This window comes from Xiphias gladius, chromosome 20 (genome assembly GCF_016859285.1).
Source record: "Xiphias gladius isolate SHS-SW01 ecotype Sanya breed wild chromosome 20, ASM1685928v1, whole genome shotgun sequence".
NCBI lineage: Eukaryota > Metazoa > Chordata > Actinopteri > Istiophoriformes > Xiphiidae > Xiphias > Xiphias gladius.
In genome coordinates, this window is record NC_053419.1 from 24,100,647 (window position 1) to 24,118,447 (window position 17,801).

Genomic DNA, 17,801 nt, shown 5'->3' on the forward strand with positions numbered 1-17,801 from the left:
AACCCTCAATAGTATGGTTGATTCAACTGCAAAGATCCTACCATGAACATATGACAACATGTGAACTGATGCAGCCTCCTGATGTTTTCCACACACTCATTAGCGGAGCTGTGTGTTCACATAAAGTCCAGAATGGAAAACGTCTTTTCTCCCGAGGCCAACTCTCCACCAGTCCTCTCGTCACCAGCTGGCCCGCCTAAAGCCACGGCAGCGTGCGTTTGTGAGGTTAAAGAGATAAAACAGACAGTCCGATAGGAAAGAGAGAATCTTGAAGCAGTTGAAGCCCAGCAGCAGAAATCATAAACCTGCAGGACAACGCTGGTGTTTTATCACCAATAAACTGTGAGAGCTGAATTTGATATTCTCTCTCAGAGGAATGTTGTAAAGGTGATAACGCCCTAAAGGTGTACAGCTGGGCTTACTCTTTGGACGTAGCAGAAGGGGGACAGCAGTCGAAGCTGCTCCTACAACGGCTCAGCAACTGGAATGAGGTCAAACTGATGGTCAAACTCTTCTTTTTCTACGCCTCTACCTATCTTCCTCGCTTCTCCCCTGACTTCAGTGGTGTTATACAAGCATTTCTGACTCCTGTTCAGCTCTGCAGTCGTCCATATGGTAAACAAATGTCATGTATGTAGCTAAGTATGTGTTGGCATGTTTAGTCTCAGTGATGAAAAGTGTCTCTCTGACTTCTTCAGAGCTACGGTCCAATTCGCACGGCCAAGCACTCGCTGACAGAGTGTTTACTGTCCGGGCTTTAAGGTCTTGTCATCACCTGCCCAAAAAGGCAAAAAATGTGTTATATATTGCATCACTTTTAATACAAGTATGATTTTTCAATTATTATTTCTGATTCAAGTTTGCCCTGTATGGTCTGTATTTCTTTTATATATATATATATAATTTTTTTTTTTTTACTGTTTTTTACCTTGTTTTATTTTCTTTTGTTCTGTTCCTTCTGTTTTGCTTGATTGACTGAATTTTTGAACAATTAACAAGACTCTGTGAGGCTGCCGTAGGCACAGTGGTGCTTTGACCTAATTATAAACACGCTCACTATGACAAAGCTCACATGTTTGGCCATGTCCACCATCTTAGTTTAGTGTGCTAGCATGCTAGCATTTGTTAATTAGCACTGAACACACCCTCAGTAGCGCTGAGGCTGATGGGAGTGTCACTGGTTCAGACATTCATGTTCCCCTCAGGATGAACGTTTCATCTAGCGTGACTGATGGTACCGTGTTCCCCGCTTGCTTTTGTGTTGGCAGCTCGTTCACGAACTAGCCCAGTGAGTGATCAGTTTTTACGTCACCAAGCCTCTAGCACCAGGTCGATCCAGGCTCAAATGTTTTGCTGGAGCCCTCTGCACTGACACCTCCACTGCGTCGACACAGCGTCTCAATGCACCCTAACTTTCCCTGGTTTACAGCTTCACCAATTTACGGATCAAATCACTGTAAACTGAATTACTCTGGGTTTGTGCTGTTGATTTAATCAGAAAAAACTATCCGAAGACGTCACCTTGCCCTCTGTGATGGGCTTTTTTCCAATTTTTCCCCCTGACATTTCATACACTACATGATCAATAAATTAATCTAATAAATTATTGCAAGATTAACTTTTAATGAAAATAATAATTAGGGCTGCTACTGAAGATTAATAGTATAGCTACGGCAATGATCCAGCAACCTGCGATGACCGATAGTCATGTTATGCATTCACCCGTTGTATCAAAACACTTAAACATATCTGTGAATGCTTATGTTCACGTATCCCCTGTGAAACACACACGTTGCTGCATAGCTCTCCACATTCCTTCACATATTTACATCACTGATTGTTTCGTGGTCAAATCAGTGGTTTACAACCGACCGCTAACCATACGAAGGAGATTAGCTTTGCTGCCGCTTTAGCCTTGTGTTTACTTCACGTGGAGCTCAACGGCAATTTGGGGAGGCCAACTCCGACCGTGTGAATGCTCGGGTCCAAAGGTTAAAATCGTAGAGAGCCGCTGCAGATTGGATGTAATTGCCCAACACAAAGAGGATCCCTGACAGGGACGTTTTATGACGTTTGATTTTCCAATTCGAGAGGATGCCGAGGGGGGAAGAGAAGGAGGAGAGGAGGGCAGCAGGTGAAGTCAAAGGAAAGATGAGACAAAAGGGGGGAACTGACAAAGAACGTGACTATAAACATGAAGCAATTCCTGGTGAATCATCTCTTCATCTGATTTTTGCTCTACAGTAAAAGAGGGAGGTGTGTTTTAACTTGCGACACTGAAGTGCGTTTCGATAAATTTGTGTGTTTGTGTGTGCTACTTTAGGTTGGAGATGTCACACCCCGGCTACATTAACAAATTTAAGGAAAACTGTATGAACAGTTTATGAGCTACAAGGCCGGTAAATTGCTCCAGAAAAGACATAACGCGACATCATAAAGCAGGAGACTTGTGTAGGACAAACTACCTTTCACACACTGTCGAAACGAACTACAGCAGCACAAGCAGTTCCGTGAGAGAAATGTAAATTCAATTGCATGTGTTCTTGTTGTAATGCAGCGCAGACAGACTCGTACCTCTTTCTCTGGGAGGTCTGTGGGTTCGGCCTTTTTAGCGCGGGGTCCGGGGCCCTGGGGTGGCGAAAGCGCCGCTTGCGACAGGGGGCCACGTCTGGGATGTCCTTCAGGCTGTCGTCCAACGGGCTCGGAGTCGAGAAGTCTGAGAAAAACATGAGTCAGTCACGGTTCTCGCATAAAGCAGTATACTCAAAAAGAGGCAGCAGGTATAAATACATTTTAATTTTACTATTATCTTCACAGAGTTCATCTTGAAATCATTATCTCAGATCACAACGCTTATATGTGATTCTGTCTCTGAGGTACGGACGCAGATGGGGAAGAAAGACTTTCGTGCTCCAGCCACTTCAAACAATCTACAAGAGGAATTCAAGTTGAGGAATCTGATATCTCTGGCAGAATTCAAGATTGTTATAAATTCTATGGTAAATGGCTCCGTTGCCGATCGTGTCTATTCATAACCTGCTTTTAGTCTTATTTTGAGCCATGCGGGGCTCTGTGGGTGGCAATGTTGGTCCAGACTGCGATGTCTCAACAGCTATTGGATGGATTGCAATGGAATTTTGTACATCGGTGCTTCCCTCGGGGATGAACTGCAATAACCTTGGTTATCCTCTAACTTTTCCTCTAGCGCCTTCATCAGGTCAAAATTTATCATTCGTCCAGTACTTTGGTTTGTGACCAAATACCTGCAGAACCAATGATGTTCCCATAATCTTACCTGTTTTACACCATCGTGTCAGTGCTGTCATTTTGAGTCTATTTCAGATCTAGCATTGGCGTTTAGCACATCCCACAGCTGCTGCGACATTTCACCCAGAGTCAGAAACGTCGACCTCATCTCAGTGCTAGAGGAAAAGTTAGGGGATCACCAAAGTCATTGGGATTCATCGTGCGGGAACCATGAATGTCAGAAAAAAAATTTAGTGCCAATCCATCCACTAATGGATTGGCACAAAGGGATTGAGATTCATCTTCTGGGCAACACTGACATCTGTAGCAGATTTCATGGTGCTAGTGGAAAAGTCAGGAGATCACCAAATGGCAGTCCATCAAATAGTTGTTGAGATATTTCAGTTAGGACCATCTGCCAGACCAGCACTGCCATTCCACGACTCAGTCCCTAGTCCCTCGAAATTGGTTAAGCTCCAAAATACTAAATACTGCATTTCCCATAATGCACGCAAACTTGATATTGTCTTTCATTAGACCCTCTTGGGAAATATCTTTGTAAAGCAGTTTTTAATGCAGGTTTTTTGGTTAAAAATCTTAAGTATCAATAGAACGATGAGGTTTATTTTCTCAGACTTCAAAAATCTCCCTTCAGAGCCACAGAAAACATTACAAGACTGTTTTATGCGAAGCAGAACTCCTTCCATCCGTGATGGTTAAACTGAACTTCATGTGGAAAATCAGTTGAGTGCCCTGTTAAATTTGGCTAGTTTTAAAATCTGATTTCAAAAGTTGAGCAAATACCATAAATTGCTGTGGTTGAAACGGGATAATGCACTTCCAGGTGGCCAGGAGGAGGGTTTTAAAACATACCAACACATGATATCCAGTTTCATCTGTAGAGCTGAGGATGAACAGTAGGTTAAGTAACTCACAGCAGTTTTCAATAGTGGAGTGATTTTGTTTTTCATGTCGTTCATCTACGGTTTGTTTTGTTGATCAAAACTGTGACATTTCAGTAACGCCTTTCTCACCAGTAGCAGCAGAATCTATACATACCACACAGAACAAATTTACTCCTGCCCCCTCCCCTCCACTCCCCCTGTCTCTGGGCAGTAACTGGCAACATGCGGACGCCTGAGTTATTGTCATGGCAGCAGGTAAAACACAAATCCTGTGAGCCTTTCCTCATCAGATGCACGGGGAAGGTCCGGGAAACGCGGACACCTACGTCACCCAGAAAAACCTCGACGTATCAAACAAACCCCGCCTGGCTGTAGACGGTTTAACCTCCTGCTGGAGGCACATTAATCATGTCCAGGCCATGTGTGAGCAGAAGCCTAAAGGTCGACCAAGTGTAACGTCGACGCTAGGAGCTGCTTGTGTTTAAAGGTGTTTTGGGATGTCAGTTCACGGGCCCACTACTCTGCATTACATAACTCCTCAGTGATGTCATGCTTAGTTTCAGGGGCATGAAAAACACAGCGATGGCGCAAACACACTCAGCTCCCATGGCAACAGCTCTCAAAAATATCATGTACAGAGTCATATTTTAAGAAATGGGAAAACCTTGTGTGAAAATACTTTACAAAACTCATCTTTTGCTTTTTTTGACAACATTACAGCACAAATTTTTAGTTGTTTTGGCGTGTGTTACGTTGTTGCTCTGCTCTCAGTCCCTTTGGAGGGTGTGCGATGTTTGCGTATGCCCGGATCACTGACGTCCGAGCAGGTGTTTCCCATCAACCGTCCAAGTCAGAACACCTGCAAACTGCCCTATGTGGTTTAATGTTGACTTAACCGCTCGAAAGACAAAATTAAGTACTTTCTGTAGATGACCCATGCAAGTTTCTGTCTGAAAACTCACTCCGTAACTGTCGTGTTGATTTATAGAAATATCTGGACATACAGAGACAAGGTCATGACCATCAAACCTTCCGCCAATAACGAAGCTTCCTGGAAAAGTCCCCTTTTAATGAGTCTTGACAGTAATAGAAGTTTGTGAGGCCATTTGGGGAAATCGTTCTCCTACTCATTCAATCACTGCTGAAGTCAGTGATTAGCAGAACCTTAACCAGAGAGAAGGGACTAATCAGTGAAATAAGAGGCTGCTGCTGCTGATGTTGGGATTCAATTCCAAAAATGAAACCCCCTTTGGGTTATCAATCAGGTGCTGGAAAACTCAAAAACACTTTTTATGGCAGCTATAGCAAAGAGACCCGTCAAGAAACAACAAGAGGCTCAGTCACAGAAGGATACAAACCTACAGAGACCAGAGGTCTTGCCCACCTTTGGGCTCATTCCTGTTCCACTAACCTCTGTTCCAAAAGAAGAGGTGTTTCTGCATTGAGGTCTTTCTGAAAAGATCAGTCTTTCTGAAAAGCTAAAACATCATTTTGGGGTATTTTGTTCATGTTAGTTACAGTTAGTATCTGTGCACATATTAACAGAGATATAACCATTGTTTTGTATTAATACAGCACCTACAGCTCACATGAGATTTTTGAGGTTTGAGTCAAGTCTTATGCATCACAGTTTGAGCCACAACAACACCAACACTACTCCAGTAATATTGAAACACGCTCATTGCAGTTTTGTAACAGATCATTTGCCAGCAGTCATGTGGGAAATCAGACCACTTGACTGCTCAAACTGCAGACAGACCAACTTTTCTTGTCGGAAAGCAAACAAGTCATCTGTGAGCCAGATTGTTGGCTTCTCAGCTGATTAATCAGGCGTTGGGAACTGAAACGTCACGCCAAACGACAACCAATCTGGCAGAAATTTCGGCCCGATTCTACAATTAGTCAGGGGCGACCGATCCGGGGCAAAAAAATCGGTCTTAATCCGTACAGAGTCTGTTCAGCTTTACTGGGACGCTTGATGGAGCTGAACCGTCGTCAACAAGTCATGTTTCACCTGTGCTTTTCCTGCTGTGACAAGTCAAATCTACTGACAGCAACAGTCAGCAGCAGCAGATGGAGGCGTGTGTCTTTGAGAACAAGATGGGGACGAACGCTTATCAAGTTATCACCTCTGGTATAAAAGCACAATTTCTCATGGGAAACAAAACTTTTCTTTCCCCTCCAAAACGGGGGAGAATGATGTCTTCTGAATCTTGCGTTCGCACAGACAAAATGGAGATCTCTTCAGGTGGTCCTGCTTGCCTGGGTGGGTCCATACAGTGCGCTTCAGCATGTTGTTAGTTCTGTTTTATGCGTCTTTGGCATGAAAACATGATACCTGTTTGAGTCTCGCACACGCAATTCAAAGGGTTTGCTTTACTTCTGGTAAAACTATCCTTGAACCTAATGCACATTGGTGGAAAAAAATTACAAATCGACATTTTTTCATTCAACACAGAAAACATTAAGTCCTTTCATGTTTTAAGGTGAACAGGCCTACTGTGAGTTGTTGGTAGGCAGCATCCATAAGGCTTATGAGTCCGTGTCACGGTTTTCTTGAAATGCTCCCGTTTACAGTCAGACTTGATTCTGCTGATTCATGAATTCATTCATTAATTAGTTGTGGAAGATGATTTTGTGTAACTTTAAACTTTCTATATAAAACATTAAACTGGGGCTCGAGAAGTTAAACAGTGTGTGTGCAGTATGTATTGACACCAACTTCAGCACCAGGTTTTGAACAGAAAGAAAACGAAGCATCCAGCTCATTTTTTTGGTCTTTTTTTTTTTTTTTTTTTTTAAAGCATGCCAACACAATAAGTGGGTTTTTTAGTTATTTGTTTCTCTGTTTGACAGTGTCACATCTGTTATGTGTCTCTCTATGGTTATAATGTTGAGTTTCCACTGATATTAAGTTGAAAAATCAAAACATTAGGGAAAATTCAACTAAAGGAAACTTTTACATCGTTAAGTTTAGTGCAAGTCAACAGCCTGTTCGATGCAGAGGAAATGCTTTTGCTTTGATGATTCACATTTCAGGGGTTAACGGGCGTCAGACGATGCAAAATTTGAGGCAAAATCCAGTCGGACATCTTACCCCGGGATTGTAAAGTGGAGGCTGGAGTCAAGTGCGCTTCCTCTGGCTCCTCGTCGGTACTCCCTCCATATTCATCCTCCTCCTGACCCCCTCTTTGGTTCGATTTTACCAAAACTTCATCTTTCTGTCCCTCAGAACTCCTTCAACAGAGACGAGAGAACGTACATGATTCATTTGGGTCGACATCCACCAGACCTTCATAACACTCAATAAAAGGCTGTTTATATGTCACACAACCTTCATCAAAGGTTAGATGAATCAGAGAATTGAAGCGATGACAGAAATGGGCGTTTATGAAAAGCCTCTTGAGAAATTTATTGAGCAACTATCTTTTGATCTGTTACTCTTAAGAAAATGTGCGTGTCTGCTTCTTAAAACGCCAACTTGTTGTTTGGGGTTGTCCGGGGAAAACTGAGCTTTCACAAAACAACGACCCTAAGCTAAGAAGACAACCTTTAGTCGCCTCTGACGTTCTCTGTGATCGTTCGTTTTGAAATATCAATGCAGCCGAACACACAGCAGAGCTGCTGTCGTGGACCGGGATTTCTGCTGATTTTGTCAGACGACATCGCGATTATAGAATAAGGACTTGACCACCACAGCGCAGCAGCTGGGGACTGACTGCTGGTGAACGCGTAGTGTATATCACGGTTTCATACTGGTTCAATGTCCGACAGCGGAAACGGAAAAAATCTGTACGTGAGAACAACTAGATCATGAATTCGGTTGCATGAAAGCCCGGTGAGCGTGATCACAGAGCAGGGGACTGAACAGAGGTGTAACAGGCTGAAACTCTATAGTAGCAGACCCCGTGTGCAGCCTTCATAGTCACGGTTGTGTGGTAGCAAAGTTAAGAAGACAACTTTCTGTCGTGTCTAACTTTCGTCTGAAATGACACATTTTAAGCATCCATATAGCACAGCTGTTAATCTCATTAACCCGCATCTATGTTGATTTTCATCAGCCGGATGTCTCTCACTTTTTTACCAGATGTTGCTGTGATGCAGTTTTGTCGTTTGTTGACCGAAAAGAGGGCGACGAAGAAGAGACTGAACTGGGAACCGAGGTCTTTAGGGAAACAACCCAGAAACGCTGGAATGTGGACACAAATCGCTTTCACATGAAACAGCATTTTAAACTCTAGATGATTTAATGTGCACGTAGGCGTTATTTAGCGTTTGCACTTAAAACAGCGTCAGCTGATGTGCAAACACTGACACCGGTTGTTTGTCGTTTGAATTCTAGGAGCTGAAAGTAGTTGAACTGTCCCCTGAAGTATAAGCATTGAAACTGTCATATTTTTTTCATGCAAAAGCTTGAGTTCGAAGGAGATACACAAAAAAGAAACAAACAAAACGATGACACTGTGAAAAGCCCCGTTAATGTGAGCAGAATACCTCGTTTCCTGCAGGTGTGTGACAGTTTCCTGCAGACTGCGGATCTTGGCTTTCTTCTCATTCAGGACGAGGATAAACCGAGAGTAGAGCTCTGCCTCCAGGGCCTCTTTTCCGCCAGCGTATCGTTTTAGTCTTGAATATACAGAATCACAGGAACACACACACACACACACACACACACACAAACACAGGTCTTAAAATCTGAAAGTCATACTTTCTTCATCAGTGTTTCTTTATAGTCTTTGTCCATAAACCTCATATGAAACACATGTAGACACAAGAGGTTCCCTCTAGAAACACAACACCACTACTGCTAATCAGTGATGGATAGAGGGGTCGAGGGGCCGATTACAAAGCCATGAATCATCCACGGTGAGCGGCCCCGAACACCAACAGCTTTTGCGTGGATCACAGTCTGATATATTTCATGTCTCTGCGCCACGGAGCTCCAAAGCGCATCGCTGAGCCACGCTGTCGCACTGGGTGACATGCTCCTTCATCACAGTGAACACACACACTGTAGTTTATTTAGACTCAGCCCCCCCACACACAGACACACACACAGACACACACACACCGTCCTGCTGCCCCGGGTCCCCACTACAGCACCAAATGTGGATTAATCCGCCGCTGAAAACAGTCCCCAGCAAAGTCACTGTTTCCTCCTGTTTGTTCGATAAAAACTAAACAGTGAGCAGCTGTTGTAGGAAATTACTCAGCATTTTTTAATCAAAAAACCATATACAATGAACTGTCATATATTAAGCCATTTTTAATGGATTATTTGCAGAGTTTAAGGGGGAAAAAAACCCTTAAAACTGACCGGATAACATCGCAGCATCCATTAACTAAGGTGAAAACAGCTGTCATGCTACATTTTAAGGATTAGTTGCTTCTGAAAACACCTTGAACTGAGCAGGTCATCCGTAAAAAATGCTTCATTAAAAAAAAGTGATCCAAACATGTTGTAACATTTTTTAATCCATTCATTTATTTACTTACTTATTTACGCCTGAATTTTCACCTTAAGTGAAAAATTAAGGTCCTCTTAAGGCACAAATCAGGGGTACCTATAATGCTCTTTTGTAAATTTAAGGTGTTTTTACCCATTAAAAACACCTTAACATAATACAGTGCATTTATTTATCCACGTCTGGAGTAAACCTATAATATATAGGTTTATATGACTAATGATGGTCTTATTCTTTACATCGGATCACATAATGCACTGAAGCGGACTCTCTGTTGTGGTCTGTGAATCACAGGGGCCCCTCTGACTTTGCTGGGAGTGCTGAACTCGCTTCCACACCGCCGAACGTCAGTTCATAGCTCAGGGTGACGCATGGTCGCAGGCAGATGGACTCTCCCCACTACGCGTAACACGAGTTGGGTAATAACTCAGAAGGAACCCTGTGATGGATTCTGGGGGGAACTAAAACTTGTGACTTCAACCTTCCTGCGTTGTAGTGTGCTGTGCAGGATCTGCACAGGGGCCTTCATGTAAAGTTCACTGACTTTAGGTAACTAACTGGGGCCACGTATCAAAACGTGTGGACATCTCAAGGACTAACTGACTTAGTCTATCATCACGTGTTTCCTGATTTTGATCATTCTGTTTTGTATTCAGGCAAAGTTTTTGTTTGGCCATTCCTGTCCCGACAACGTTAAACCACGATGCATCTCAGACGTTTGAGTCATACAGCGGTGGGGGAAGTATTCAGATCCTTTACCGACGAAAAACTAGGAATACTACACTTTAAAGACACCCAGTTACAACTAAAACTACTGCGTTCAGTGTGTTTTTAAAAGTACACAAGTATTATCAGCAAAATTTAGGTTAAATACATCAAAAGTAAAGTTACTCATTGTGCAGAATAGCCTGTTAATAGAGTCTGTTTCCGATAAAATATTGTGCTATTCAATTCATATCAATGAAGTATAAATGTATAAGAAGCTTTTTAATGTATCTGGTCAATGTAGCACTGCTTTTAACTTCCTTATATAAAAATAAATCATATTTTACGAGCCCAATCGTATGTTTTGTATGGAAAAACCCTGATTTGCAAAGTAACTATAACTGTCAGATAAATGTAATGAAGTAGAAAAGTACGATATTTACGTCTGAAATGTAGCAGAGTTAAAGTATAAACCGGCACGAAGCGGTAAAAGTCAAGTAAATGTTTGTAGTTAGATTCCATTACTGGATTTATATTATAAACAAAAGAGGAAAACAGTCTAGTTTCCACTGCAGTTGGGTTTGAAGTTGTTAGTTGACGTGAAATACCAACTGTAAGCCACCTTTTAAAAAGTACTGGATTTGTAAAGTTTCCCAGATATTCCCCCAACTTTTTAGGAAATTCCTGGACTCTTCCGACGTGGAAATCATCCCCTAACCGAGCCTGGGTTTGGTTCTGAGCGGCGGGAACTCTGGTTATTGTGTGTCCTGTGTGTTTTACTCTGCAGTGACGCGTCGCTGTTCTTGTCTCAGCCTCTGGTTCTCCTCCTCCAGGTTCTGGTTCTGGTGCTCCAGTGTATTTCCCCTCTGCAGACTGTGAATCAGTAAGTCCCTCACTGCCTCCGCCGGCTCTGGGACGGTCCTCAACAAAACAGAACCCAACTGGAACTGAAAAAAAAAAAAAGAAATCAGACAACTCGAAACATCACAGGTTACCAGCTTCTTCTACTATTGTCCTTTGTGTAACTTCTATTGGGGATAATCACGTTCTGAGTTTTCCAGATTCTGCCGACTGTTCTGACAAGCCAAGTCAACCAGCGATGGCCCACTGGTTGAGAAAACTACAGGTACGGGTATTTTTGAGGTGAGACATATGGCACCAGCGCGTGTCGCCCTTAGAGGTCGCAAATTTGTCGCGCCGCGTGGAGGAGCATGAAAAGCATTAACCTGCAAACAAACCAACACAAAAATCCCCAAAATGGGCGACAGCAGGATTTCCTCAAAAGCATCAAATAAAATTAGTGAAAGAGATCTCAGACATTCTGCAGGATTACAGCCATTTAAAAGGGGCAATGTCCATATTCGGCAATGTGATATCCAATTTTTCATTAAAGCTACATTCATTATTGGGGGTTTTCTTACCACTTGGAGGCAGCAGAACAAGCTGACAACACAACGGCGAAATCTTTTCACCTTACAGAGTTGTTTTTTGTCAACTTGCCTATTTACACATCCAGCAAACACGGAGCGACATTTAGCATTCATTTGAGTTTTTTTAGTCTCCGCCAGCTCCCGAGGGGAAACATCTGGCTCTTCAGCTGCTAAATGCTCCGCCGTGTCCACCAGCTGCTCTCTGACTGCTGCTCAGCAGGTAGCGGACAGATGCCTTATCAGAGCTCGTTGGATGAAGAGGGCTGCCCGCTGCTGCTGCTGGAAATAAGGCCAATATGAGCGGAGTTGAGGGTCGTAGAGTCAAATCAATGCTCGATATGTTGAAAGACGCCACAGGAACTGAGGAGTCAGGTGACAGTTCTCTGTGATTCATCCCCACGAGTGACTTCCCCCACATCACACACTGTCACGTGATCCACTGTTAGTGTACAAACCATCGCTTAGCACGGCTTTAAAGTTCATACGGCTTTGACGGGCGACAAGTTCACGTAGTGTGAGTTTTGGGCCTGGTCGCTGACGCATAAGATCCACTGTCTCCTGGGGAAACAAAGTTTCGTGTTCACACAGAGATGAGAGTCCGAGCGGTGACTATCGCCACTGACGTCTCTGACCGTCAGCGCCCCGAATAACTGACCCTTACGGGGAGGGGGCACAGCTGCGTGTCTGCCTGGTAACAGCGATAAACAGTCCAACGTGGAGACAGAACTGCTGCGGCGCATCATTTAATCTCCGACGCAAACCTCGCTGAGGCTGTTCTTTATTATTTTAGTCTATAACCTTCCCATTTCTTTCTAAGCCACTAACTGGGATATGTGTGCGCTCTGCGTTATAATGTTTACGTCTCATCGTCTCCTCTCCCGCTCGCTCTCTCACATCTCCCCACCCTCTGTGTTTCCCCCGTTAGATTGGGTTCTTTACAAGTGTCCAATATTTGCCAGCTATTACTTCATCAGCTCTTACAAATGTTAAATAAATATCCCCCGACTGCTCGGCCAACTAAAATACTCCTCGAAATGGAAATACCTCTTCTAAGCTCTTCTGGCAAACACTTCCAGTCGTTGCTCCATCGTATACACTCGGCCATTATTAGGCTCCTAATGGTTTGAGTTTTACCAGGAATAAGTACTTTAGCTGTCACCTGACTTGCTCTTGTTAGCGATCCCAGTTGTAAAGCTTCTGGTCGGAGCTCCATGTTGCGGACTGGACCTGAGGCATCGGCGCGTTGGCCGGACAGCGCTGGCTGAGACACTGTTGATGTGGGCAGAGGTTTCTCATGTTGTCACAGAGAGGCTACCGTTTCAAAAGCTGTTTCTCACTCGCTGATTCGGGCTTATTAACTTTTTATTTAGGGAGAAACCTCAGAGTGCGACTGCCACCTATTCTAAATTTACTGCGGTGTTAACATAGAGATGGCGAAAGCTGAGGTGCTTAACACACCCCCACGTTTAGGGCGAAAAGAAAGGGGCCTTTCTCGAAGCAGAGTACAGCCAGTTTGAGCTCGGAGCCCAAACTTCAGAGAACAGGAGGAGACGGTACGCCACCTTTGTGACCGGGAGACAGCAGCAGTTGGGCTGATGTCGAGACACACACACACACACACACACACACACACACACACACACACACACACACACACACACACACACACACACACACACACACACACACACACACAGGCTTGTCAAACCCCAAGTTCACACTTAAGGCAGGACCCAGAGCATGAGTGAGAACACATTTGCGTTGTTTGGCCTGTTCTGGTCCCGATCCAGACTTTGAACTGGGACGGTGGTTGCGCTGCGACTGATGACGTTTCACAACGAGAACAGAAGAGCAGACGAGAACGCAGAAGAGTCTACAGAGCCTGGGGGTTTTGTTAATGGATGGTAAATGGCAAACGGACACTGACATGGGGCTTTCGTACCTTAACAACTCACCGTACAATTTCTCTAACATTCACACACTCACACGCCGAAGGCGCTGGCCTGCCCGTCGCGAGCAACTTAGGGTTCAGTGTCTCGGGACACTCTGACATGAGGACAGGAGGAGCCAGGGGTCAAACTTCCCACCCTGTGATTAGTGGACGACCCGCTCCCCTGTCCACTAGTCTCTTCCGGTTTATATGTACTGTGGAACCTCTGACAGTGTCAAACAAAACCCCAAGAGACTGAACCTGCCATGTCAAATTATTCTTCGACTACAGTACTAAATCAACTTCTGCACAACACTAAACACCGTGCGTGTTATTGTTCCCCGACTCCCACTTTGTACCAACACTCATCCAGATACCGTCCAGGAGAGAGCCAACACCGCTGAGACACAGAGAGAGGTGTTAGGGATGAGTTACATAAGGACATTTAGACTTTAGGTTTTCATTGTCTGAAAATGAGTGGCTGAGTTTCGTTTTGATTCATCGATGTGTAACTGTTTGAAAGTCTGTAACAGCTGCCAACCAGGCAACAGCAACCGACTTTCTCCACACATCCTGTGGTCATCACCACCTCTGTGGCTCCTTTACAAGGTCCACACATTGGTCACAGTTTCCAATTTAGCAAGACAGAGTGAAAGGGTTTTTACTTTACTTATACTGGAAGATGGAAATGAAGGCAATTTCAATATGAAAAGTCATTTAGCCAGAGTTTCACTTGCACTTTTGACTGGGACGGAGGAAAGTGAGCGGTGTATGATACACAGGGTTCTAATTATCTCTAGATAAGATAAGATAATGATTTACTATTTACCTATTTGTTGAGCGTGGATCCTGAAATGCTGAACGGCGACGAGCAGCACAGAAAACAGGACTCGCAGCCAAAAGGCAGCTGATGTTCCAACGCTGTGGCTGCTGGCTACTCTTGTAAACTTGAAAGGCCTCGTTTATGGCCTTCAAGTCCAATAAACACGAACCAGTTCACAGGCAAATTATCGGTCTTTATTTATCCAAGGGAAAAAACAAAACGTCCTAAAGAGTACAATATTTCCCTCTGGCATGTAGTGGAGCAAAAAAATGGAAATACTGAAGCTCAAGTACCTCAAAACTCTACCTGACTACAGGACTTGAGTAACGCCTCTTGTTTACATTCCACCTCTCGCTAACAACCTGAGGAAATATTCCTGCCAATGGCCTGTACCATCTGATTCTGATTATACAGCACAATACTGGGTCAGTGGGAATAACCCATAGCCTTTAAATCTAGTAGAGTCAGTGGATTCAATAACACAAAACATTTGTGGAGCGTAAACAGAATGAACACCAAATGTCCCAGTGATCGCACACATACGCACAGAGGACGTGCTGACAAGATGCGTGAGCGCAAACACACACATGCTTGGTATGCTGACCGCCCCGGGTAACACCTGTCCACGCCAGCGCACCTCTTCAGGTGTTTCTGCGGCGTTGTTCGGGAGCTGGGATTAGAGGGGAAGGAGCAGGCATTGGGCTGAAGCCTTTCCTTTCAACTCGTAACTTTAAGGCAGATGAATTACTGTGTTTTACGTTGAGCAAGAGAAGCCCTCTGATGACACATCACGGCACACTTCTGTAAACGGGCCGTTTCTAGCTCACACTGTTGAAGCGGAGGCATTGATTCATTTCCCTTTTGCTTCAGCAGGCACGCTCAGATTTCCACTCTCTCATAGCTACCATGGCAACGAAGGTTTTTGTGTCTACATCATCAATGAGCGTGTTTGCACAACCGACCCGCGGACGGAGGTCGTTCAGCAAACTGCCAACCACCGTCAGGTTGTTCAATTCCCCTCCAGCCGCTGTCGCCCAACAACACGCTCGCAGGAGAACAGACACGCTTCGGTTACATTTTTAACACACAGGTTTGTTCTCTGGTTCACAATGTCTCCTGACCACATTCGGCTTCCCAGGAAATAGCAAATATGCTTTTATTAAGTCAAAAAAAAAAAAAAGGACTGAAACTACCCATTTTTTTCTTTATCGATTAATTTGATTATTTTCTCTTTGGTCTGCAAATAGTGAAAAATGTCCCCCACAAATATTCCTAAAACCCAAGGTGGCTTTCTATAGTGTCCTGTTTTGTCTGAGTGGCAGCCTAAAATCCAAAAATATTCCCTTTACCACCGCTGAGAAGTGTAAAAACAAGAAAATACACAAACGATAACTTGATTCACTTAATAACTGACCAATTGTTGTAGCTTTAAAACAGAACATGGTTCATTTACGTGGGACAACGACCTGTTGTGCGAGCCATTTAAAGACCCAGCGCAGATTTAAACCGGACAGGTCCATGACGCCGAACCGATCTCGGAGCGTATCTCTCCTCGAACATGATTCTTGGAGGTTGATATTCTCTTAGATCAGTTGACTGCACGTCTGTGGCGAGGTAACGCCGTAACAATCACGCGGAGCCAAAACTCAGGTTTCTCTAAAAACATGACCGGCTGAGGGTGAGCTCAGACTCACATTTCACACTCCATTCATCACTTCCCTGGTTCAGTCGAGAAATCAAAACAAACTCGGGGCACTTTTCCCTGCAGCTTTTAAACATCCACGGTAGATTAGGGAAAACAGTGGTGACAAGTGCACCGTTATCTACAGGAAACGCGGCACCGGTGTCATGCGTAACATCAACAGTGTCAGCTCTGCACACGGCTCTAATGTCAACATTCAACTCTACGTTTTACTGATAATGTTGCAAAGTGAAAACAGGCGGCCATTTTTTTTAAATGAACCTTCTGGCTCGCCGGAGAAATTTAAATAAACACGCTCGCGCAAGCACACGTCTAAAACACGTCTCGACGTGTAGCTACGGCGGGATGTGCTCGTGTATCCACTCCAGCAGTTTTCTGTGTATCATACCGAGATACTGAAAAGGCCGAAGGCTTGGGTTCGACTGTGTCAGAGGCGTGTTTGTGTGACACTCACCGAGATGTCCTTCTGCACCTTCTCATATGCCAGCGTAACGGCGGCGCTGCGGTCTGGCGGGGACGGCGTCAGGGTGAAGCTGTAGGTGACGGAGCTCTCCGTCCCCGTCAGCGCCTGCTGGAGGTCCCGGATGTACCTCTCCCTCTGCATCTCCAGCTCATCTGCCTCCCCACATACCGCTGCCTGGCTCACTACGCAGAGGAAATAACGTCGGTGAGGTCGCAGAGAGGCGTCGGAAAACACGACCAAGGGCGACTCTGAACGACGCCGTCCAATATTCAAAGGGGAAACAGAACACAGCGAAGAAAAACGCACACGCTGTAACCAAGAATAAAGCCAATACAGGCAGCGTGTTAGCGAATGCAACCAAGCAACTGAGAAACCAGAATCTGGGAAGTAGAAATTTGTGAACAAAGGTATGAGAATGCAACAAGAATGTTTGCAATGCAGCAGCAACACAACGAGATAAAAAAAAAAAAAAAGTCGATGCTGTATAAAATAATATGCATCACACCGGTTATTACAACAAATAGAAGTAAGCAACAGGTATGAAAATACAGCATCAGCAGTGAAATGCTTATTGTATTGAGATTACAAGCTGCATTAATGCAATAGCAACATGCATGCAACGTACCCAGGGGTGTGGATGCACCCGAGTAAATGGTACACACTTTATCAGAGAAGCCTGAACAATGTGTTCACGTAACTTCATCCTGCATCACTCTGAGTCGCAGAAAAAACATATTTGGACTCTTTGCTAAGGCACAACAAAACGCGTGTGAAATGAAGAGGGGCCGAAGCCGTAGGAAGCCGCCCGGTGTTCAAATTACAGATGAGGAAATGACAAAGCCGACACGCAGCTTTATGTGCATCACGGCACTCGGCGGCCACTTCAACAAATCACGTGGCTGCAACTCGACAATAATTGGCGGTTCCACCCCAGAAACAGCTGGATCCTGGGGTTCTGTCAGGACCTTTGCACACTACAGCCTGCGGAGAAAGGGGCGCTGAAGAGAAAGACATGCATTCAGGGGCAGTTACGTGATCACTGACAGTGTCAAAGTCTCCATCAAAACTCCTCACGTTCTATTCCTTCAGCTGAGTGGGGGGGAAAAAAAAAAAACAGTAGGAAAGACGTGTC

At 44.4% G+C, this 17,801-nt stretch overlaps 1 protein-coding gene across 3 annotated transcripts in view; it reads right to left on the bottom strand.

The window, feature by feature from the left end:
- Positions 1–17,801, bottom strand: part of xrcc4 (X-ray repair complementing defective repair in Chinese hamster cells 4) — a 31,958-nt gene that overhangs the window by 9,072 nt on the left and 5,085 nt on the right. For all 3 annotated transcript variants that reach the window (XM_040158142.1, XM_040158144.1, XM_040158143.1), the window contains 5 exons: positions 16,661–16,851; positions 11,102–11,268; positions 8,646–8,777; positions 7,249–7,388; positions 2,575–2,716 (listed from right to left, as the gene is read on the bottom strand). In XM_040158142.1, the coding sequence (XP_040014076.1) occupies positions 2,575–2,716; positions 7,249–7,388; positions 8,646–8,777; positions 11,102–11,268; positions 16,661–16,851 (772 nt within the window). The remainder of the gene's footprint in view (positions 1–2,574; positions 2,717–7,248; positions 7,389–8,645; positions 8,778–11,101; positions 11,269–16,660; positions 16,852–17,801) is intronic.